The sequence below is a fragment of the Anoplopoma fimbria genome, chromosome 14 (assembly GCF_027596085.1).
Source record: "Anoplopoma fimbria isolate UVic2021 breed Golden Eagle Sablefish chromosome 14, Afim_UVic_2022, whole genome shotgun sequence".
NCBI lineage: Eukaryota > Metazoa > Chordata > Actinopteri > Perciformes > Anoplopomatidae > Anoplopoma > Anoplopoma fimbria.
This window is the reverse complement of record NC_072462.1, coordinates 10108329-10133797: the sequence shown is the minus strand read 5'-3', so window position 1 is coordinate 10133797 and position 25469 is coordinate 10108329. Positions and strand designations below refer to the sequence as shown.

Here is a 25469-nt window from a genome sequence, read left to right as displayed (position 1 = left end):
ATAAGATAATACATAAATACATAAATACATTTGTATTTTTATTTTTCAAAAAGTAAAGAACAAAACAAAATATCAACCTCAATTTCAGTTTTTTTGCCCTAAATTAAAATTCTGTGTCATTCGACCTGCTTGGTTGGACTGTGCTGTCATTTCCCTTTTTCTGCTTTACATACAAAATAATGTCGCAGTGTCAGCATTTTCCTTTTCTTTTGTTTTCAATTGTATATTTGGTATTGAGATCATCACAAAAATGTTAGTAATCAGATATTATCTTACTTCTCATTGTGATACTTGGATTAGGTTACTGATTTTCTAACAGGAAATTAGTAATTTTACCGGATTACATTTCTAAAGTTACCCTCCCAATCCTGCATTTTAGATATTTATTATTTAGAAATTTTGAGTAGTAAATCTCCATACTCAATGAAAAAATCTTTAATGCCTTATTCCAATAATAAGGTTAGAAAATGTGGGCTAAACTTTGCGGTCCAGTTGCGGTCCATACCTGATCCCTTTCCAGTTTATTTCTGCTTATACCGGGGTTTTTTTCATTGTATGTTGTTGTTATGTTTTGTTAAGAAACGTTGAGGGAAAAAAGATTGTTAGATAGGAAATACTCCACTGTTAATCCTCTACTGTGGGTTCATGTAATGATGACTTGATCCACCTTTGTGTGAATGTAATGTGGAACAGTGATATGCTACAATGGCTGGCTTCAGAAGCGGGGCTCACACTCAAACAGGCTTAAGAAAGGACACATTTGCAGCAGCCATCTTAACTCTGAACTCCAGATACAAGTGGCATTTAAAATCACACCAGCTATCCAACAGTGAACCCTAGAGGTGTTTTGAAGTATGAGCAAATGAAATGATGCAACACAAGACAGAATTAGATGGAAAGGGTCCCCCTCCCAGCCACTTGGATTAGATGACTCGATCTGGGCTGCACACATGTACAAAAAATATTTTTAAAAGGATGATGCATCGTATACTGCAGAGTATATTGTAATGGATCGAAGTGAAATTCTTTTACCATTTATGGTATTGTGTTGCTTTCACAAATTATTATTTTGTCTTTGTTATGTCTTTGTAATTATTTTTCTTGCTCTGTTAAGACACAGCCTACTGATTTCCCACTGGCCTGTTTTACATTTTTCGTATTGTCTCATTTTATCCAAATTCTTTGAATAATATAAACATATTTTAACATGTTTTTATTCTTCTGGATTTAAACTTTACTTGAAAAAAAAAATCCCTTTTATGATTGTCCTTATTAGTAATATAAGTAGTAGTGCAGCAAGTTGCTTAAGTTTATACATTAAATCATATTCAATTAAAAAAAGTTGGCTGGTAAAGTTCAATCTATTAATGTAACGCAGTGATCAAACAACATTTGATATGCTAGATATAAACGAAACAATCAAGTTCGGCTGACTACATATCTGATTATATATTACACGCCTTCATTTAAAATACTTTAGTACACATACTTCCAGTACTACCAATTTACTGTACATGAGTTAAACATTGCCTATTGTGAAGGTGCTTGTTTGTGTGTTAGCAGTAGCTAAACATTAAATATGAGTCTGTTAAATGCCGTAAAAATCCTGAAAATCCACCTACTGTGTTATGAACCAACGTACATAAAAGCACCACGCGCGTTGATTATGACCACATGCATTATTCTATGAGATTTGAGATCTCTTTTGAAGCCAACAGTCATTGGCTAAAAAAATAGAAAATGCCGCGTCCCGATTGGCTGCGGTAGCTGTCATTCAATTTCAAGCTGCCAATACACTTAACCGCTGACCTACTAACACAGATCCATGACTCAGTAGCCACCTTGAGAGGAAAAAAGCCAAGGGAGGAGAGCCAGGTACTTCGCAACTTGTAGGATTTCATCGAGTTATTTCCTCGTTAGCTGATGGAAAACTTCACTTCTTTTCTGTGCTACATACGCGGAGGAAAACGCAGAGCGAACCCCCCTGCCTAGTGGTGGAAAAGGTAACGTTACAGTTTGTATTTCAGGTTAAATGAAGCTAACCTTGTTCTCACTTCTTAGAAGATGAGGCTGTTTGCGTCCCAGAACCACAGCGGCGCACAGCTAGCGTTAGCTGGGAACTAACGTTAACCTCTGTGTTTCCTCGCGTAACGTCACCAAAACCCACCTTACGTTTAGAACAGCCACGTTGAGGTTCACGTCAAATGCAGAAAACAAAGCTCAAGTTCGAGGTGAATGTGCAGTCGTCTCCTTTGGCTGTTATTGTCACGTAACGATACGTGATGAGCGTTAGCTGACGCGAGCAGGACGGTGGCCGGTAAAGAAGACGTGTACCGGGCTGTGGAACGTTATCTTCAGGCCCTCTGGATTCCAGGAGTTTAAGGATTGCGACACTGTTACAAACCCAGAATCTGTAGGCACCGTGACGGTATCGGGGTTGTTACGAGTCCGTGAGTTATTCACCAAAGTGACGCTCACACAGCAGCGTCTTTTGCGCTGTTGTGTGTCCCACCTCGCATTATGATCGCTTACTTTATTTTTTTTTAGGGCGTAGATGGACCTCACGCGTCAACCGCCAGCGTGATGAGTGAGCACGGAGGCAATGATGTCAACAGAGTGAATGGCCCACATTGTCTCAGCACAGCCTGGTACACACATTCTGACACCTACATAGTGTTCATTACGAGATATCCGAACAGACCGCGCTCTGACTGCCGCACACGTAAACACTGATCATAGAACCTGCTGGCAGTCGTTTGCCGGAGGCGGCTGAGTTTCCATGTTGTTGTACGGACACAATGAAGGAATCCGCCGGGACAATGGGACGCGTTGACGTTCCGCTCGCTCCCCGGGCCGATCCCGCCGTACGGTAACAGCTGAACCGACTGTGACCTCCCCCGGTACCCCCCCCCCCCCCCCCAAATCGAGCTCACATTGAGGTAACATTATCACGTGTGATCCAAATTTAGTCTTGCCGTCTCTCAAACGTTGCCTCATAAGAAACGATCCTGGCATCCGTGCATAACAGCCGTGTTATGCAAAATCTCGTCGTCGTCGTCGTCCCCGTGATCTCAGAAAATTCACCCAGAAATCAATCAATCAGAGTGGATCAACCGCCCGGGGGATTTATTTTTATTCTCAAGTGGTAAAATTGATGCATGAGCAATTTCACAGACTTGCAAAGAAACCAAAAGATATGACATGGGGCTTAATCTGGCATCATATTAAATGACATCAAGCCACAAGGAAACGTACCAGGCTATACATCAGTCCATGTGATGTTTAGAAGTCACGTTTCTCCCTTAATCAACTACCTCCAATGTAGACCCACACCGAGGACAAATGAGGACACAAAGTCGGGGGGTTATGTATTTGGGACGTTTTACCACACACACCCCTAACCTTTATTTCTATTCTGAACTTTATTCCTATAAACAGACATCTTTCTTCAGCTGTCCTAATTCATGTTTAGTTCTTTGGGAGTGTGTTAGGGTGGCTGTGTGTCACGTAGGCCTCAGGTTACAGGCTTTGTGTTTCTGTGTTAGAGCTTCTGCCGGGCCCACGTGTTACCATTACAGCTGTCTGTAGTCCTTTGTTACTTCTTCCACTCTGGATGTATGGGAGCTTTGGAAGCCCAAAACGGGCTCCATTGCTGTTTTTAAGTAACATTCCACTTGATCAATTATTTTCAAACTTAAGGGAAGAGATCAATTTCAAACTTTATAAAATTGTAATCTTTAAGGTGATAACTGTAACTTTAAAGGAATACTTCACCCACAAGCTTTTTCACAACTCATTTATCCAGTGGTATGTTCACTACTTCACAAATACATGCGTCTTCACCAAAAACTGTGCAGGTTCAATACTCGCACAGACTTGTAGCGTGCTTGCAACAGCGTGAGACAGTCATGGCAGAAACTTTTTGAATTGTACGATTTTGATGAAGATGCATGTGTTTTGGAAGTAGTGAGCATACGACTGGATTAATGAGTCTTGGATTATTTTGCAAAAGATTTGCGAGAGCTTGTTAACGGGTGCTTAGATTTAATTTTGCTGTTGTCATCATGAGGTGAATATAAATTAAGATAAATAAATACGATCATGTTCACTGCAGCGATCTTACAGACTAGCACTTTAAATGAAATAAAGTACCTTTCACATTTAATTTCTATGATCTTGCTTCAATTCACTTCCTCCCATCTGTAACAATCAAACACTCAGCGATCAATCATCATATTCTGATTCCTCAGCACATACATTGTTGTTGTTGCTGTGCAACATGTGTGTTAGTCTACCTGCAGTTCAGTGTTTGTGTAAGTCTTAGTTTGTTAAAAAATGTGATTTAGTTTTGTCGCTGAAAAATAGATCTATCGTATGCTTGTTTGTTCACCTTGATAGACAGAGAAGGGACATGGATCGAACATAGGGATGGAGGAGGAAAGGAGACCTCAGGGAGGAGTGGAGACGAGGGGAGAGGAGAGCGAGAGCAGGAGAGCGAGAGCAGGAGGGGAGGGGGAGAAAACAGGAGAGGAGAGGTGAGGAAAACAGGAGAGGAGAAGGCAGAGGAAAGTGTACAGGAGAGGTGAGGAGAAGTGAAGGAGATTAGTGATTCTGAACTGTGATACAATCTGAAGTGCACTACTTATCTTGAAGTTGAAACTTGGTTTAAACTTGACACTGTTATCTAAACCTCTCTCCTTGTCTATTATTACACAGATTGGCTCCACTCAAGTGGATTAATCCAATGTGGCAGTTACTATTGCTGCATTTCAGCATTATGGTGCACAGCTAAAGACCTATGAACACATTGACAGTAGCCAACAGTGATAATATGCAATCAATCAAGCAAGAGGTGGACTCCATTGAGCCCTACAGTGGAGAGGATGCCCTGGTCCTGGCTTTACAAGGGGCTAGCAGAGACATGATGGGCCAAAAAATCTCTGCAAATCCGTTCAAGGCTAAAACCTCCTGTCGCAGGAAAAGAGAGTTCATCCCGGAGGAGAAGAAAGACAACCTTTACTGGGAGAGGCGTCGCAAGAACAACGAGGCGGCCAAGCGCTCCCGGGAGAAGCGCCGCATAAACGACATGGTCCTTGAGAACAAGCTGATGGCCCTCGGAGAGGAAAACGCCTCCCTCAAGGCAGAGCTGCTGTCACTGAAGCTGAAGTTTGGCCTGGTGAGCTTGGCGGCGTACGCACAAGAAGTCAAGAATTTATCCAGCTCTGCCAACATCGACCTCTACCAAGAGTATGTTCCACCCAGGGCCGCCCAAAGTTCTTCCAGCAGGGTTTTGGAGCCTCATCACTCGCGCAGCAGCTGCATATCAGTCATCAAGCATTCGCCTCACATGCCCGAGACTTGTACCGCAACTCAGGGCAGCTTTAGCATCTGTGGCACTGCAGATGTCAAGCAGGAACCAACGGAGAACGCCAGCTATGCACAAGAGAGAAGCAGTCCCTACGAACTCTATAGGAACTACATGGCGAATCCTTCGTCTGGAGTCTTCTCCCAGCAGGCTTCATTCCTGCAGCTCACCAGGTCGTCCAGTAACTCCCCCAGGAGCTCGGACGACAGCGCCGTAAGCAAATCGTCAGACGGCGAGGACGAGCAACAGGTCCCCAAAGGGCCGACGCCGTCCTCGGCCGATCCAAGAAGCGTCATCGTCTCCACACACAAAGTGCCGGACGCCGGTTCTTCAGCTTTGCCCCATAAACTGCGGATCAAAGCCAGAACCGTTCAAATCAAAGTGGAAGCCGTAGACCCTGAATACGAGTCCCCTAGGAAGTCCTCCTCTCCCTTCAGGGGTTCAGAGGGAGGACGCTGCCAGACCGCTCTGGACTCTTACAACCAGTCCTCCCCGTGCCCTTTGTCCTTACAGGTCACCAACATGCAAGACTGGACCCATCAGTCTGAGCAGTGGCATAAAAGCAGCACAGAGACACAGCAGAACGGCTACCAGAGTAGCACGAGCCCCGTCTCACATAAAACCCTCGTTGATGTTAAAGAACTGTCGTACGCCGGCGACTTGTTTCTACCACAGGGCCTCGCCGACCCGTCTGCTAAAGGGTTCTCCCTGAAAAGACCCATCGCTGCACTGCAAGGGTCCGTGATAGAGTCAACCAAAACCCCCACGCATCAACATGAGCCTTTATCAAAAGGAGGTTCCTTTGCATGACCTTTTTGTATTATTTTTTTTGTTGCATTTCCACTGTATTTGTTGTTGCACTGTGTGGTTGATATTGGGGTTAAACAATGTTTAGATTACCGCAAAATATCAAATTAATGGTGTTCAAATAATAGCTGTTAGATCACAAACAAAGGCTGTTCACTAATATAGGCTGATTAAAAAGGAATTAACTGTACTGTAATGGTTGATATGGTTAATTAAGTTTCATATACAATGCCACAGCACTCATTCCATCAGTACAACACAGTGATGTCACACTCACCACTCTGCTCCTCAGAGTTTTTCCTCTCTAACACACATACTGTTTTCATTCACTATTTGATTCCATTTGCTTCTGTCATTTTTTTTAAATATTAAAAGCCTACCATGGATGATATCCTTTTAATAAATTAAATTTTCCTCCATTTTCATTTAAAAATGTTTTATCTTAAGAAAGCGTAAAGGTTTTGAATGTGAAAAATCTATGCAGGAAAAGTTTCATTATTGTAACTTGATCAAGGATAGGACAAAACTTTAGGAGTTAGAGTGACTGGAATAAATTAGTGTTTGGAAACCACATTTCTCTTAGGGAGAGCAGTAGAGTGGTGAGTATGACATGACTCTCTTTTACTGATCATGTTAGTGCTGGAATATAGATTATACTGAATCCATTCAGTGTAATGTGCTTCCATGTTTAACAGGTTCAAATGCATTCACCGCAAATACAAACGGCAGAGAAGAAAACGGGGAGGCTTTAATTATGATCAGTTATAAAACCAGGGGAAATGTTTATGTGTGTATGTTTATACACACACACACACACACACACACACACACACACACACTACTGTTCAAAAGTTTGGAGTCACCTGTTATATTGATGTTTTGTCATTCCTTCAATAATGGCTATTTTAACGGATATAAAAACACTATAATTTAGACAAATCTGAAATACTTTTCGCCCAAGAAGAAGAATAATGAAATGATTCAAACTTTCCTTTAGTAGATGTCCACACGGTGGGGTGGATATTGTTGAAACCATGTTTTTCAAGTTTAAGAAAAGTATTTTGAAGCAACTCTCCTGTTAATTTCTGCTTGTTAAAGGCATTATTGTGCAGTTAACATTCAGTGTAGTTGAACCATTGCACAGCGTTTTGTTCTCCGTGTACAAAACATTGCTTTTTCGTGGAAACCCTTCTTACAAAATGATATATATTTGTAAAGAGGACTTTCTTTAACTAAAAGCATGAAAGATCATTCAAAAATAAAGACTAGTCCTCTCAGCCATCTGACTGTACCCAATCAAGTTTTTGTGGCAAGCATTTTACAAACTTTTGAACCGTAGTATATACATACACAAATATATGTGTGTGTGTGTGTGTGTATATATATATGTGTATATATATATATATATATATATATATATATATATATACACACACACACACACACACACACATATGCAGGGGAGGTAGATGGCATTTATGGGCACTATTTGAGAACTTAGTTGTTAATTGATGATGTGTGAGAGGCATCCTTAATGTGTAGGATATTAATATGTGTGAAGTTTTTATTTTTACCAAATAATTAATGACTGCTGTCACGGGCCTCACTGAACACCGCTTTGCTTTAATTCTGTGGAGCCCCAGTCATTACCAGCTGCCGCCATCTTCACACGTTTATTCTGGGGGAAAATGTTGCCAGAGATTTACAGTCTGGCCATTCCTTGCTTTAAAGCAGAAATCAGTTTTTATCTTTTAAAATGTCATTTTGTTATTTTAACTGTTTGTATGTTGGTGTGGTTTTGTCCGTACCTCTGCTTTAAAAGGATAGTTATTTCATGGGATTGTAATTTCTGAATCATTTGCGATACATTACCTGGAAAGAACAGTGTGAATTGATATGAACTATGGGGGGGAAATACATCTTTACACATTCAATTATTATTCAAATGAACTGCTCATGTAACCTAGAGATTACTTAGTGTGTGCACAGCAGGTCAGCTGAACATGTCAAACTATGGAATTGCACTCATACGTTTTCAATATGAAATTAATAAATAATTTCCTAATTTTCTTGATCGACACCCTAGTTACCCCATATTTAATATCAAATTACAGTTCTTTTTGAGAAAACGATAAAGAATAGAGACCGAGAAACACAGCATTACTGTTCTCAATGGTCCTGGTTGATTATTTTAATGCTGCGTATCTTCATCACTTCAGTAAACAATACTGTGTTCTTGGACATGCACTCAGTGAGTCACTGCATTCCAGCAGTGAGCTGGAACAACCTCACACACGCTTCATTGTCTCTGCTGTAGTTGTAAAATGTAGAAAGTTACACATTTTGGCTTTAACTGAAGTTTAGCGTCACTTTTAAACACACTCTGCTGCACTGGTTCACTATTTGCCAAATAGCCATAGCTTCTCTTTTGTTATGTTTTCATTTGATTTGTGTTGATTATTGAAGCCTTCAAGGCCACATGTTTAAACTGAGAATGTGCGTGACTCTGGCTGGAGGATTGTGATTACCATCTGATGGAGCTGACAACAGTGTAACTGGATTTGTATAAAGCTCTGACATATATTCTGAACACATTTAATCCTCAAATGTTAGCCATTTATAGAAAATGAACATTTGTAGAAACAAAAAGTCTCCAGAGATTCAGAATCATACCCAAACAGTTATTTTAAATTGTGTTATTAACCGTTATGGATACAGAGCTGCCAGGGGATTACATCATACCTCCACTGTCTCTGCAGTCAGTTTACAATGGCTGACTTCAGACATCCCTAGTTCATATTCCAGTGCATTCCCATGTTCATTTCTAAAGAATGCTGTGTGCATTAGTTGTCATAGTTAGGAATATCTCACTGATGATGGTGATGACTCCATTTTTCCAGCAGCCTGAAGTCCAGCTATCTGTATCTGAACACTTCTCTTAAGATTTTATGTAATGGTGAGTTTTTGTTTACAATAAATGTCTTGTCACTGAATCAAAAATGTTTCTTTCTGTGTATTTTTTAGTTTTGTTTTTTTGGGGGGGGGTTCCAAATCTAACACATTATTTCTACAAAACATATGATTAAGTACAAAATAACAGAAAACACTTAACTTTTCCCTTAATTGGAGGGAGTTTAGTCTGGCTGGTGTTATTTATCTCACTGTGGGAGACATGGGGCATGAACTCCTGGTTTCAATCGGTATTTTATTTTATTAAATACTTTTGCGGCGACATTGATCTTCTTCAAGCCATTCATATATTTTTCAACAAACCTGTTATAATCGGTGGCTGACTGAACGAAATACTTCAACTCAAGCACTGTACTTTAGTACAATTTTGAGGTACTTTACTTGAGTATTTTCATTTTATGGTACTTTGTACTTTTCTACTGCCTCTCAGAGGGAAATTGTTAATTTTTTACTCCACTACATTTATTTGGAAAGTTTTTACTAGTAAGCCTGCTGATTAAGATTATTAATATAGAATAGAAATCAACTAATAAATTAGGATGTATTATTATATATTAAGCTTCCCAACAGTGTAGACAGTTATTAAAATAAGCTCCAACTTTACCAGGTGCAACAATAAACATGACCACATTAATACATCAATAACTATTATCAAATAGTATACAATATTCTGAAATGGGTCGTTCTGCACTTTGACCTTTGGTACTTTCAAGTATATTTTGATGATAATACTATTGTACTTACACTTGGGTAAGGTTTTGAATGCAGGACTTTAAACACTACCGTACCATAATATTTGTAATACTATTTTTACATAAGTAAAAGATCTGAGTACTTCCACCACCACTGGTTACGGAATACATGACTGCGGTGACGGTAATGATATTTGTCTTGCGCCTCCCGACCCGTACAGTCTGCAAATAAGTCACGTGATGCCACCACCACGTGACTGCTGGGTTGAAAGTTGAAAGTCAAGTGACAGTACTGCTCCGGCGTCCTCAGCATGGCGTCACAGGTAGGACACAGAGCCCTGTTTCACGCCGTCCGCCTGCAGGCCACGGGCCGGGAGAGTGCGCGTATCGTGGCGGCGGCCCTGTCCGGCTCGAGACGGTATGTCGGTTTCGGTAACGGCTCGCCTTCCTCTCTCCTTAACGGTCACGGAGCCCGACACTACAGCTCGGACCCGAAAGAGGACCTGCGCGTCAGACACCTGGACGGAGAGGACGCCGGTAAGTCCCGACCACAGTCCGGGCGAGTTTTGTCGATGGAGAAGCGGTTGGTATCTTAAAACCACAAGTCCGTACAGCAGTCCGTTAAAACGTGAATGTAATATGAAACGGTGCAGGGACTCCCAGGTCAGGAGCCCCGGCCTAACGTCAGAGTGTACGCGTTGACTTCACCTTCTGACGTGATACCGACCATACTGACTACAAAGTGACACAAACAAACCCCAAGTAATAACAGTAGAGCATATTTCTCTGTTGTTCTGTACTGCTGCAGACCTGAGAACAGCCTACATGATAAATCAGCCAGTTTCCCTGAATATGAACTAGTTGTGCGTAGTGAGTAGTGAGACAGATCCAGAAACGACCCAGAAAAATCTTCCATTCTGGGGGAATCATTTAGCTCTCTTTAATTGGCAGTAACTTTCTATAATTCCAGCTGTATTGATGTTGGACGGCTGTTATCAGTATTGTATTTATTGTAGTAATGTTGTAGTATGAAAACGTTTAGGTTTGTTGTTCTACACTAACTGCCAAAACAATATATATTCTAGTATTATCATCTTACTAGCACCTTGTATGCTGTACTGTAGTCTACTGCATGCAGCATGGAGGTGGGACACAACATTTCAGTTTTCATGATGTGATCTTTGCAGAAGATGCTTGTGTTTTCCATTTGTGACATCGTCACAAGATACTTTCCCCCCCTGGTGGACAATAAGGATTTATTGTATTATATCATGTTATGAGCTCTACTGTAATGTGCGTATGTGTCATTGTTAATCAGCATGATGTGACTCTGTCTTTCAGGTATTGTCGTTGTTGGGATAAATCGAGCAAAAGCAAAAAATGCCATAAGCAAAAATCTTGTCAATATGGTATGTATTGCTATTTACCTTGTATTTATTTGAACATATCTATATTACAAAATGACTTTGCCAATCATTTGTAATACAGGTAAAGCTGGGAAGTTTAAAAAAACTTGGTTGATTGCACTGTTAAGATTTTGGGAGGTGTGTGCGTTGGTTCCTCCCTCCTAACCCTGTCCCGGTGACCTATTGTTACCTACTCATACGTTTGCAGAGATGTGCTTGTGTGTCCTTGGAGAACCGTCATTCCAGCTTAACTATGATAACAGTGAATGGAAACAGAGTGATCGATAGATCTTTTTTTATTATTATTATGTTGGTTTTTTTTTATTATTTGCACACACATAAGACTTCATAAAATCCTGAAAATGAAAAAAATAAGAAATGTGACAGGATAGTTCAAGCAGCAACATCGTAGCAGCAGGACTCTCCAGTCAATAGACAATAATTATATAACATGATATATACATGCGTCATAGAAATTATTGGACATTAATTTTGAAGACCATATTCTTTCTATATCCGTAAACCACGATATCTGAGGGACGACTGACAGTGTTTTTTTGAAAAATGGAAGGTGAAGATGATCAACCCTCTTGTATATATGAATGAATTTGATAATGCTGTTTAATGAAGTTGCTAAACAATGATGATCAGATGTGTTGAATATATATATTAATTTGTCACATATCATTGACAAATGGTGACAAATTAATATATATATATTCAACACATCTGACATTTATCATACTGAGTATATCATATACTGAGAATATGTTCAGTTTCCTGAATATAATTTAAAAAATAGGCCTAGTTAGGTTTGGAAAAAAATTCTAGTCTTGTCGTTGCATCAAAAATTGTTAATGAAGATTGGAGGTGTATGTATTTGCCCCAAAAATATTACCATAAATCAAATGGGGATGAATCAGGGGGGAAAAAAGTTAATAAACAGGAGACACTTATGATTATATTTATTATTCCTAGTGAACTAAAATACCTTACAAACGAGTGTGATGGACTTTTTTTTCATCTATTGGCACTACTGCCTACCAAACCTCCTTCCTGCTTTAAAAACACTGACGTTCCTGTGCCTCTTCACTGGCCTCATGCACTCCAATTTATTTATTTTTTGATCTTGTGTAATTTCTAAGTTTTGCTTGAAATATGCCCATGTTTATTCATATTTGTGTTTGTTAATACAAAGTGAGTTTTACATTTAATCATTGGACATTTTGAGATTTTTTAAAATTTATTTTTCTTAATAAAAACAAAATAAATGTCTTTCAGATGCTTGAGGCTGTGGAAGATATCAAGAGGGATAACAAAGTGCGCAGTGTCATTATATGCAGTTTGGTTCCGGGGATCTTCTGTGCAGGTACTCTCTTATTGCATTCAGAGGGATTTTTGACTGTGGAATCTGCTGTTTGGTATGTCTATCAGTGGTAGACATTTTGCCAATCCAATCTTCAGTCATCATTTTGTGTGTAATATTTCATATTGAGGTCTTTTTCATCTCATACTTCACTTAGTCACAGGCCTCTGGCTTCATGCCCTTGCTTTGTCTCTTTGTGCAGGGGCCGACCTGAAGGAAAGGGCCAAGATGCATCAGAGTGAAGTGGGACCGTTTGTGTCCAAAGCCAGAGCACTCATCACAGAGCTGGGTAAAGAGTGTAAAAATATGATGAAATTCAGTGACAGTTTATGAATTCATTGAAAATTTGTTGACTTGAATGTGTTCTTCAAAATACACGACGATGCATGTTTTTGCCTCTCTTTCTTATTTATAGAAGTCTTGACTTGAACTATTGTTGTTGCCAGGCAGATACGTGGGTCTCTAGTGATTGGTTAGCTAAAATTGACCCATGGAAACCAATAAGAATGGAGGCAATGTCAGACGAAGATGGAAACTGTCTAACGAGTTCTGTCTGATGTAGGCGAAGTTGGATTTGCAATTGAGTATTTGTAGATGTCTGATGTCGTTGGTTTAATGAGTCCATTTCATGTCTCTTGATGGGTACCTTGTTGTCTTTTTTTTTTTTTTTTTTTTTTTTTTTTTTTTTTTTTATACAGGTAACCTACCGATACCAACAATCGCTGCAATTGATGGAGCCGCCTTAGGAGGAGGCTTGGAAATGGCCCTTGCTTGTGACATCAGAATTGCCTGTAAGACTCAGTGGACTCTGGTGTATGGCACAAACGTTCAGTTGTCTGACAGTAGAGCAATAGAATCAGCAGCAGCAGCTAAAGCTAACAGTCTAAAATGATGAGGCTATTTAAAAATAATGCCATAAGCGGGTAGTCTGTGTTCCACCTAAGCTAATACACAACTGGTATTATTAGTCTTCATCACAGCTGAGCATGCTGTAGAATTCCTGTCAGATCAGTAAAGCCTGATGAGGTCTAGCAGCCTTCAGAGAGATCTAGAACTCTAGAACAACAATCAGAACAGAGCCACTGGGTTTAATGTTTTTTTTAAAATAAGGAAATATCTCGACTTTATAAAAGTTAATACAACTTCAAACTGTTGTACTTAAAGTCATTTGTTGCTGTGGCTCAGAAATATAGCAGGTAGCCCTTTAATTGTAAGTTGTGAAAGCCATAAAAGCTCTCTCTACGCCTGGAAATGGCCTTATTGATGCAGAAAGTAGGTATGAAGTGTCTTGGTAGCTGAGTAGTTACAGTATAGTAATGTTTTTATTTTATTTTTTGTATCTTATACAGCTATACTCATAATAGTGGTGGTAACAGTAGTATTTATGTGTAAGTAGTAATACTGCTCCTTTGTTCTCTCCAGCCAATACTGCAAAAATGGGACTAGTTGAGACCAAACTTGCGATTATTCCTGGAGCAGGTAAGCCTGGATTCTTATTATTATTATTTCATATCTTCCAGTGAGAATATTTTTGTTTTCTTCACACATCTACACTTCAAGGGACTGCAGCAGGTTAATAGGTAATTTAATATGCTGAGGTATTTTGATACTCTTTTAAAAAAGTTTGGATGTCTTTTTTAAAAACTTCCTGCCAACAGCTACAGTGTGATTTGGTCATTTTAAAGAGGATGGCTACTTTAGAGTCACATGAAGGTAAACCATTTATATTTATAGAGAAAGTCACTCGGCTCCATACACTGATCTGTTCTACAGTAATCCTGAGAGCAGACTCATTTACAAACTTATAGAAACTCTTGTTCTTCATTTGTTCATCTAGACCGACTGCGGTGTTTCTTTGAAAAGTATTTTTCTGGCACTTTTGCTTTTATTTCAAAGTTACAGTCCAGACTCTGTTTCTCGTCAGACTTGAAACGGAGATTAAATTTCAATTCAATTTATTTCAATAGCCCAATATAACAAATCACAAATTTGGCTCAGAGGGCAAACAAAAAGGAAGAATCTTCCGGGAGATCAACAGAGGAGGGATCCTTCTCCCAGGATGGACAGAAGTGCAATAGATGTCTTGTCTACAGAATAAACAACATAACAGAGTTACAACAGAGCAGCTTGATTTGGAAGCCGAAATAGCTGTGTCCACTGCTATGCTGGCATAATTACAGTTCTCTGATCTGAAAAGTTCTTCTCAAGGTTCCTCAGATGGCTTGGCATCCTATTTTGAACGGGGGAAAAAGAAAAAAAGGAATCATGAAAATAGACCTGACAAAATGGTCATTACCACCTGATAAACCACTGTCAACAGATGTGTGACCAAAGGAAACTGAGCAATGGTTCAAAACTGCATCAAAACATCAATGCAGCCCCAATGAACAACATCAGGAAAACAATATATTGGGAATGTGTCATTTTCAATTCATATTTAAAAACTGCCCAGTTATAGGATGAAGAAAGTAATTCTACACACCATCAAATCAGTCTGAATCCACTAGTCATGCATGGGCAAAATGAAATGACAGCTGCTGTGGTGCACCAGCAGCATTCATCATCTCTGCCACCACAAGATAGTCCCACATTTGAAGGGGATCCTCTCCAGTATAGAGCATTTATCAAAGCCTTTTACCAAGGAGTGGAGAAGAGGGCAGGAAGAGCAGATTGTTTGTGCTATCTGGAACAGTTCACTAGAGGACCACCGCGAGAACAAGTGCTTAGCTGTAAACATGTGGCTCCGGAATGTTGCAATGCAGTGGCTAAAGGTCTTCTACAGGAAAAAAGATTGCAACTGCTTACGTGTAAAGGGCTTTGGTATTGCAAGCAATGAAGCACTCCAAGCATACGCTTTATTCTTGCGTCGACCTGTTGATCGTAACCGACGCTCCCAAGATATTGGAACCTTGGTTGGTCATCAACCGCTGTGGGAATGGCCCTTATACTTTAAGGACATTGCTGGGATAGGTCGTTAACAGACTGCTCTAGGGGCAGAGATTCTCTCTGCTATGGTGAACAGGATCTCTGTGAGCAAACTGGAAGAAATACTGACCAATCAGTACAATCATGAATTCAATATCCAGAGAAAACCTTAAGTTTCTGGAAGCCATTGAGGGCTCAGCAGTACTTCGGGATGGGAAGTATTGTGAGAAGTTCCCGTCAGGAACCAAGAGGTCTGACTATCCAATAACTTTGCTTTGGCTAGACAAAGGAATTAGGGTTTGAGGAAAAGGTTCCTTAGCAACAATTGTTTGCACCAGGAGTATGCAGAGTACACGAACAAGCTCATTAGTAAGGCCTACGCAAAGCAAGTACCTCAGCAACAACTGCATTGTGGGAATTGGAAGGTGTGGTACATCCATCACCATTGTATCCACCATCCAAGGATGGGGTCATTTCGTGTGGTGTTCGACTGTGGAGCCACATTTCAAGGAGCAGGGTTGAACAGCGAACTCTTGCAAGGTCCTAACCTCACGTTCCTCATTCTTCTGCGCTTCAGACAGGCACCTGTGGATTCATGGGGGACATTTAAGCCATGTTCCACCAGGCTGAGGAGGACAGAGATTTACGGCTGAAGTTTCACAATCTCTGAAGCAGAATTTTTATTTGGATGATGAGCTCAGCCTTTGAAGGAGAAGCTATCCAGATGATAAAATATCTCAGCGCTCTGTGTAAGAAGGAGGTTTCACATGGGATGATGCTTTGCCACAAGACATCTTACACTAATGGAAAAAGTGGTTGGAAGACTTGGATCTGCATTCAAAGTGGACAGTTGCATCAAGCCAGTTGACTTTGGAGAGGTCAGACAGGCCAACTACATCCCTATGCGGATGCCAGCAAAGGTGGGTATGGAGTTGTAACATACATCAGGATGTTAAATCAGGAAAAACACATCCAGGTCTCCTTTCTGCTCGGTAAAGCCAGAGTGACACCACTGAGGGCTGGAACTATTCACCGACTCAAGTTATCAGCGGCCGTCCTTAATATCAGAGTGGGCGCAATGTGAAAAAAAGAGTTGAACTAATCCCAACGGTTGGCAGTTAAACCACCATCTGAAAACCGTACCTCAGCTACAGGAGGCGTGTTCCTCCTTACATAGCTCATTACATACAATGTCAGAGGTAATAAAGTTACCATTACCTTTGGCCATGCAGGTGTTCAAACACACTCAGTCCAGGCTGTACAGTGGACTGCAATCTCTGTCAGAGGACATTTTTGTATCTTTTGAATCTGTGTATATTGTTTATTATTCTAAATAAGTTAACACGTCTATTACTTCTGCACACCGTGACACTCGCTAGACTGCATGCTAGGAAGAAGTCTTGTTGCCTCTGTAGGACCTGGCTTGGAAGGACCTGTCCTAACAAGAAAGCATCCTTCACATTGAGAAGAACCCAGTGTCTTCTGTAGAAGCCATGTTCCATCCTGGTTTCTCTTCACTTCTGTGCAGGTGGTACACAGCGTCTCCCCAGGGTGATTGGTGTCTCTCTTGCTAAGGAGCTCATCTTTGCTGCCCGGGTGATAGATGGAACAGAGGCGTGTCGCCTGGGTCTTGCCAGTCATTCCGTTGAGCAGAATAAGAGTGGAGATGCTGCCTACCTGCGGGCTCTGGAGCTCGCTCGTGAAATCAACCCTCAGGTAACAAGATCCTTTCCCTGACAAGCAGACGTCTTTATGAATGATATAAATTTAAACACTGAGGGAAAATATTATAATAATATAATATTTTACTAATTCAAAGCAATTCACAAAAGCAAAGTTTAACCTTGTAACATTTTAAAAAGGCCAACAGTCTTTGATTTTTGGCTCCACAGGGTCCAATTGCAATAAGGATGGCAAAACTGGCTATCAACCAGGGCATAGAGGTGAGTGTTGTTGGTCACAGCAGGATTGCTTTTACTGTATTTTATGTTTGCTTTGGCTCAGTTTTCACAACAGTGTTTCAATTGGCAAATTTCTTAACATATGTTGAGTCTTTTGTGAGTGTCTTCTTCACCCCTGGCACTGCTGGTCAGTCATCACATGCGTCCTCCAGGGTTGCTCTTTCACACGGACTACTGTCATTCACCTTCCACCTCCATGCTGAAAAGATTTATTTGATTGGTTATTTAATTCTGTATGAACTGCAAACCAGTTGAGCATAGCCAAAGCACGATGGAAACCTACTTTTTTTTCTAGAGTGAAAAACTAATAGAAAAAGATAATCAACATAAAAAGATAATTTCGCATAATTTAATTTTGCAATGACGCTCTATTTTATCCAGCGCACCCCTGTCCTTCACATTAGTTAACTTTCACAGTGCTCGGGCAGGTCAGGGACGGCCGCCTGGTTTGGGAGGATCCCCCTTTGCGATAACTCCCCTGGGGCTGGCTGGCCCTCCCCAGGCGTATTTCCTCCCTGGTGGTCCGCCATGATCAGCTCTAGGTTGGCTTGGTTGGCTTGGAGTCCTGGGGGTGAAGGTGGCCACAGTAGCCTTGCTTGGTCCTCGCCACTGTGCCCTCTCTCCCTGCAGGGAGAGATGGAGCCCCCTGCTTGCGTTCTGTATAATGAAACACAGTGCTAAAATGTGGCTGTATTAAGTGAGTTGAGCATGTGATCAATGGCTAAGCACTTATTTAAGTATATCCCTTTGTGATTAAAGGTAAGAGGGAGGCAGTTTGGCTGGACAGTTATGCAAAGTGAAGCTCTTGTTGTGAAAACTTGGAAATTACTGTAAATCCAGCAGGAGTTTGGACCTTCCCTACCTTCTCCCACAGATGTTCCATGTTACTCCCACTTTCCCCTGCAGATAATCAGATCACTTACTCCTACAACACTGTTGCCCCACCCTATGAAACACCTCCAGTCTTTATGGATTTATTTTTATTCCAACTGAAATTACTTTTTTTTTTGCATTCAATATTCCTTAGAATGTCTTTTTTTAACCTGGAGTCAGGATTAAAACATGAATTAAAGAGAAAAAAGTCAGGGCCGGGAGTACAGAAACTTTTGGCTGACAGTTAAATGATCATTCCAGTTTATCACACCTTTGCTCTTATTTTGTAGTTTCATCCATAACTCTGATAACATTGTACACACAAAGTTAATAGCTTGGATCTGGAAGTCCTACTGTTCAATAATCACGAGCAGTTAGATTGTGTTATCATAACGAATATAAATGTCAAAAGTTAAACGGAATGAGGAAAAAATAGAGTAAGAAACGTATGTTGATGATGAAGAGAGCTGTCTCAGGTTAGAGATGGCAATGGTGAGAACTTCTTATCGGAGCATATCAATCCAGTTGCATTCAGGCTGGATATCCGTCATGTTGTGTGGCAGAGAAACAATAAACTGCAGCAGCACATATCTCATGGTTGCTAACTAGAAAGCATCAGGACTTGAGTCACATGGGAAGAAAATAAGACATTTTCAGCTGCAGTGTGATGATTCACTAAGAGATGCCACATTGTCTTTCAGGTGGATTTATCTACAGGTCTGGCAATAGAAGAAGCATGTTATGCCCAGGTGAGTAATTAGAAAATAATGTCCCCCGCTCTATGGTACGGTTGGCAGTTTATCAGGTCAGCCTAGCTAAGACTTGTGCTGCATTCCTGACATGTCAGAAGAATGGAAAGAGATGATCCAAATGATTCCAACTTTTGAATGTTAACATATATTATTTCCAGAGTGTTGAAGTCTTAGTCACATGATTTAGATTGAACACGTTTATTTAGCTGATGCTCTAATCCAAAGCAAATTACAGTTACCGCATTCAACCATGTGGAAACAACCCCCAAAATTGCAAGAAATCATGTAAGTACATCAACTTAAACAATTATGCTGGAGGGACAGAAGCTCGGACTTATCAAAGTTTAGCATGAGGTGGTTTGCAGAAATCTACTGAGAGATGTCAGCCAGATACGCAGAGATTTGTGCTGCCACCTGGGTTTCAGACCAGGGAAAAGACAGAATCAGCTGAGTGTCATCTTCATATCTTTGGTATGAATATTATAATAATAACCTTCATCTATATACTCAGAAGGGTTTTATTTAGTTTACTGTCCCACTGGAGAGCATTTACAATATTCATTCACAATAGTTGTGTAGAACACAATTAGCACTGATAAGGAAAGGAGAGTCCTCCTATCTGGGTCCATCGACCTCCTCAAAGCCGCAAACGGTGACTTCAGACGTCTGCTCCGTAGGGCTGATAACGCTGCATGAAACCAGATTATTGAAACCAGATTCTCTGGTGCTGATATGCAGGGAGTTGGGTGAAGACTTTTTTATTTCACAAAGTAACAATGTGTGCTCGGTAGAACGGAGTGGAGGCATCAAATAAGTTAGAAAAGATATAAAAGAGGTGACCTACACTCAATGCTGTACCTGAATGCATCCTGTGTAGACATGGAGGACTGAGGCTGCTGCTGCCCCTGCCCCTGCTCACGCGTGTCCTTTTTCTACTAAGTTTCTACTTATCAGTATAAAATGACTGGACAAAATATTGGGAACACATCGGAGTGCAGGATCTCCCTTTTTTTCATACTGAGACTTTTGTGTTGTTTTTCAGGTGATACCAACAAAGGATCGATTGGAGGGTTTGTCTGCCTTCAAGGAGAAGAGGCGTCCTCAATTCAAGGGGGAGTGAAGCCACACTCCTTCCAGAAACCAAACACAGGGTTCTGCCTCCAGCTCTCCTACCACTCCACTGCTTCCAACATTTTTATGGGTGAAAACCTATACAGCACCCAGAGGACGTCTGTTTGACTGCAGAACATCAGGGTCGCTCCTGGCTGGTGTTTTACCAGTGACTGGAATGTTCAGGTGTAATGCACTTGCTGGGTAAAACAACCACCACCAAGCAAACTAACCAGTCATTGGACGCTCCTACAATACTCAAAACTTACTAAACTAAGTTAAAATCTTAGACATGACTTTCTTCAAATCGTTATTGCTCTTTGCTGTATGATTGGCAGTTAGTTACTAACCTTTTTGACTAATGAACCTAGAGCCATAAACATTTCAGTGAAAGCTTCACATGAATGATTCATGAGAAGGTTTATTGCTTTTTTTACTTTGGTAGAAATGTGCCACTGTGTAACACTACAATACCAGCAGAGGTGTCTGCATGAAATAAAATAAAGACTAGATTTTCTCTCACTTGAACAATGTCCACAGGATGGAATTTTGAATTTGAGACTTATGTACACCAAATCAGGCGTTTGGTGTACATGCCAGTCTTCCCATTCATTTGGTTATGGTAGTGCGATTAAGCGGCGGCATGCACAAAGGGAATGTTGGGGAAAAAATAAAACATAACGCAGCCTGCGGCGAAAAATTCAAATCAGAATCAACTTTTTGAGGAACATCACCCCAACATCGCGCTGCGATGGCCAATCATTTCACCGACGATCCAGAGCTGGAAAACCCAGCCTCGAGAGAACGAAAGACGATCACAGTCGCCTGGTATAAATGAGCCGTTCAAAAGTGTCACTTCACCAACGCAGCACAACGCCTGCTTTGGTGTGAGGGCTGCCTCAAGGCAAGTTCACACTCTGTGACTGTCAAAGGGGTCGGATGGCTTCAGTGTTTACACCACACATCTTGCTGTCTTGTTCTCTACAGTCTTGAAGTCTTGGTCTTCCCACGACATGGCTGACCGACAACAGGGGTTCACACACTACATGATCGATCACCAGGAGTATGTCTGGTCTTCAAACTTACGTTTTGTCATCAGAACACAAATGCAACACGTAACACACGGGTACATGCGAGCCCTCCTCCAGTTTCCCCCTCCACCCATGTATCACTCTGGTGTTGGGCTGTAGCTCCCTGACAGACTCCTGACAGGTCCACATATTTAGCCTGTAGTGTGTCTGCAATGCCTCAACCAGCTTCTTGGCTCAAATCTTTGAACAGATCTCACATAGCACTGGAGTGAACATTTACGGGGGCACTGCCAACGTTGCAAGTGAAAATTTGGGGCTGAAGTCGTGTAGAGTAAATGGATAATGGACTTGTACTTGTAGTCTTTCTAGTCTTTACACCACTCAAAGCGCTTTAACACTGCATGTCGTCATTCACACCCATTCACATCCATTCATACACTGATTGACAGGGGCCACCCATCAGGACTATCTAGCATTCACACCCATTCACACACTGATGGCACAGCCTTCAGGAGAACTTTATGGTTCAGTGTCTTGCCACATCAACATGGAATAGAGGAGTTGGGGATCGAACTGCCGAACTCCAGCGAGTCTGAGGGAAGACCCGCTCTAGCTCCTGATTGAAGATTTTGATCAACTTTGGAAAAAGTAGTCAAACAAGAAAACTTCAGATTCACTTACTATCTCACAGTTTAAATTAGTTGAGGGTGTTTGTTCATAATAACAGAACTTCATCTGCTGGTAGAGAACATTACATTTAGTTGAAAGTTCTGGAAAAAAGGGTGTAAGAGGACTTTAATTATTTTTTTTAAAGACAACTGCTTTCATGAAACTGTTTGATGAATGAATGACTTGAAGATTATATGTTGTTTAGTAAGTGCTGTGAGCCTGTGAGTCTCCTTCAAAGTGGGACAGTCCCCAGTGCATGATGCTATATCACAGGATACTATATCACATTCATAAATGGGATTGGAATCCCTCACATGCAGTAAGCTCAACACTGGTGGAAACAGCACTGTGCTCGCATTGCTGGAAATGGGCTACAGCGCTCTATAGTGACATTCTGTGAAATTAAATATTGAGGTGTAACAAAAGTAACTTTTTTTGAGTAATGAAAATTACTAAAGAAATTTTATTAAAGCGGTTCTAAATTCAAACTTAAGAATACTGGAATTGTCTGTCGGCTCAGACTGCAAACATTATCGCTCCCCCTTCATCAGATCTAAGTGTATCACGAAAAGAAACACAGTGGTGGTGGCCGTCACGAAATGGAATAACAAACACAATTCTGAACACGTAGGTCAGAAGAAAAAGTATTATTTTTGTATGCTTGAAACCACAACTGACGTTTCCTAAACACTGATTAAAAATGTCCCAAACACAAAATGTAAATCTTTCACCGGTTCACAACACCATCATCAACCTGAGATCAGGACACACACACAAACCACCATTCATTCTGAGTGTGTATGCTGACCTTTGCTTGGATTGGCAGACAGTGCATACAACATGTACGCAGGACCCAAGGAGCAGCTCTGTCGATTTAACGAGGTATCTAACGGTCTGATACTATGGTATCTGCTTAGTCAGCGGTTTGAACATGGTCTGTGAACATGCAGTTAAAAACGATTTAATTGTACACCTTCAGCCTCAGTTTGGCTTCTTTTTTGACTTTCCGTTAAACATTTAAGTAAAACTCATATGGTCTCCATTTTTTACTTCTCTTTATTCACTTAAGACACTAAACGATGGAATAGTAATTGGGCTCTTAGTTGGTGTTAGATAATGCCTAATTTGCATATTTAAACATATCATTTAAAAAAAACTTGCGAAATTAAAACGAACTGTCCTAATCTTAGATATCAACTGGGTTATTAGCCCATAGGGATTTATATTAGTTAAAAAAGATTTTTTTAATAAGGCTTAAAAAAACTGCTAAATATTCCAGTTTCATTCCTTTTTATATTCTGAAAGTTTTACTGAGGAATTTTCATAAACTCATAGCCTGATTTATAAAACCTTTTAATCCTAAAAATATTGGGAAAATGTATTCTTATTATGAATGATGGTATTTTCCAATTCATGGGGTGATAAAGACATATCCAGAGATCAGTACAAACCTTCAACTCTAATAGGTCAACATAATGAAACAAGTTTTTGAACCTGGCTTTACTCAATGTTCAGATTTTTGTTGTGGAAATGTATGCAAATTAGCTTTTTTTTTATGAGATAATGCATCATTTGCATGTTTAAACATACATTATCAGAAAACTTGTATTGCAAATGATAATTACCTTAATGAAAGTAACCAACAAGTGTAATGGTGATATATTTGTTTGATTTTCCCTGTGAAATAGGGAAAACTATACTGTGAACCTTTTTGCATATTAATGTATATTTTTAGTCTCTTGGATTTTAGTCATAACCACTGTTATGTATAAATATATAGAGAGTGTAAAAAGGCATCATCACAAGTAAATGGTTATTTGTAAGAAGTATTTCAATACTATCTGGTCCACGTAAAATACGTACATTCATGGTTACTGAACTCTCGGTTAATTTAGTCAGTAGCAGTATGTCATGAGCCAATTCTGGGTTAACCACTAATAAACTACAGCCATTAGATGATGTAATAGAGACAGAGTACAATATTTTAACTTACTCGGGGAATGTGACATGTTCTTCAGTCCTACTCTGTAATCAACCTGTAAACAGAACGAGTGTGTGTCTGATCCTCACCAATGTCTGTACCATCTCTGTCTGAAATAGAAACTGTTCTTTCAGTTTTCACTCATGCATCAGAGATTAAAACTCATGGTAACAACAGCTTGACCCCTTAAACCAATGGGTTCCAAAACCTCGGGCTAAGGATTAGTGTAGCACATATTGCTACCGGGTGTTGAGGAAACTATTCCATTCAGTCTATAAAATGCTCCATAATAATTAGACAACTTTATACATAGGATACAAGTTTATCTCTGCAGCAGTTATCTTGAAGTCTGTGCTGCATCGTTCCTCATCACTCCCAAAGTGATTTTATGAAAAGCTTTTTTTAGGTCATGCCTGCAATGACGTCAATATATAAAAACTCTGCAGTACAAAAAAGGTTGGGAACCAATTGGGGAACAGTGAACAAACAAACAAAGTGGTAACACTTTACGTTAAGACCCCTATGTAGCTTGTACAAGCAGTTTAAATATGTAATAAATAGTTTATAATTTACTAAAAGCCAATTTAGGTGTTATTGGTGTATTTGTTTACTAGAACTCGTCCTGTGGACTCCCAGAAGTGGAGGCTTCTGTATAAAGAGATAATGAATTAAAATATAGTAAAACACAGTTGTAACAATATTAAATATTAGATATGGCCGTAGGAGAATTTTTTTTTTTTTTTCTGGAACTGAAAACCCAGAGTTTCCTTCATCTCAGAGTTAACTAACTCAGAGTCTTCTCTAAACCTGCTTTCTGAAAAGGGCCCAGGTGTTTGTAGTTCTGTGGACAGATTTTGTCCTCGCGATAGCATCGCAACAATGATAAATTGAATTGTTCAACTTTTACAAAGCATTATATTGTTGCATTCAACGCAGGAAATAATTGGCTATATCAAATGGTTTGGTTAAAAACCTGCCATCTCCCCATTATTGCATTTGACTTCTCCAGACCTCTTTACCATCTTGTTTCACAGTATTTATTCCTTTTTTTAATAATATCACTTTTCATTCTTTTATTCCATTTTGTCACTTGTTGCTTCTTCTGTCTTTTTCATAAGGTCTATTAAAGACTCTTTGTGCACACATGGAGCTGGTCTGTATTTGGTAGTACACTTCTTCATGGGAGAGTATTTACCAACAATCCTCATAAAGATGTTCATAAAAAATATGTAAAGAAGCCTCAGGCTCCTGTGTAGCATACACATCAGCCCAGTTTACGTTTCTCACAGCTTCCAAAAACATTCAGAAATTAATTTCTTATACGCTAGCACTGTTAGCTGGCCATACATCTGCTTCAAACTTTGACGCTAGGGGAACCTAGAGTGTCAAAATGTGAAGCTCAGTATCACTGACCAAGTGTCAGGGCTGGAAGTGAGAATGTGTCGGTGTGTGTGCCTAAGTAAGTATACATGAGTATATGAGCGTGTAGACACATTCATGCATATAGAATGTACTTGAATGTGTCTGTATATAGTAAATACTGTCCATATATATATATATA

At 40.2% G+C, this 25469-nt stretch overlaps 2 protein-coding genes across 6 annotated transcripts; both read left to right on the top strand.

The window, feature by feature from the left end:
* The first annotated feature begins 1819 nt into the window (after nt 1-1819).
* nfil3 (nuclear factor, interleukin 3 regulated) lies at nt 1820-6581 on the top strand. 5 transcript variants are annotated; one of them, XM_054612260.1, is made up of 3 exons: nt 1820-2003; nt 4399-4535; nt 4717-6581. In XM_054612260.1, the coding sequence occupies exon 3, from the start codon at nt 4799-4801 to the stop codon at nt 6173-6175; it is 1377 nt and encodes a 458-aa protein (XP_054468235.1). In that variant the 5' UTR covers nt 1820-2003; nt 4399-4535; nt 4717-4798; the 3' UTR covers nt 6176-6581. The 5 variants fall into 5 exon arrangements, with proteins under 5 accessions (XP_054468235.1, XP_054468234.1, XP_054468233.1 ...); XM_054612259.1 differs by having other exon boundaries at nt 4399-4582; XM_054612258.1 differs by lacking the exon at nt 4399-4535 and having other exon boundaries at nt 1821-2003.
* A 3523-nt stretch (nt 6582-10104) lies between these two features.
* auh (AU RNA binding protein/enoyl-CoA hydratase) lies at nt 10105-20771 on the top strand. Its single transcript, XM_054612263.1, has 10 exons — nt 10105-10371; nt 11176-11243; nt 12522-12609; nt 12809-12895; nt 13305-13397; nt 14029-14085; nt 17060-17247; nt 17424-17474; nt 19067-19114; nt 20160-20771. Exons 1-10 carry the CDS (start codon nt 10146-10148, stop codon nt 20235-20237), a joined length of 984 nt encoding a protein of 327 aa, XP_054468238.1. The 5' UTR covers nt 10105-10145; the 3' UTR covers nt 20238-20771.
* The last annotated feature ends 4698 nt before the right edge of the window (nt 20772-25469 follow it).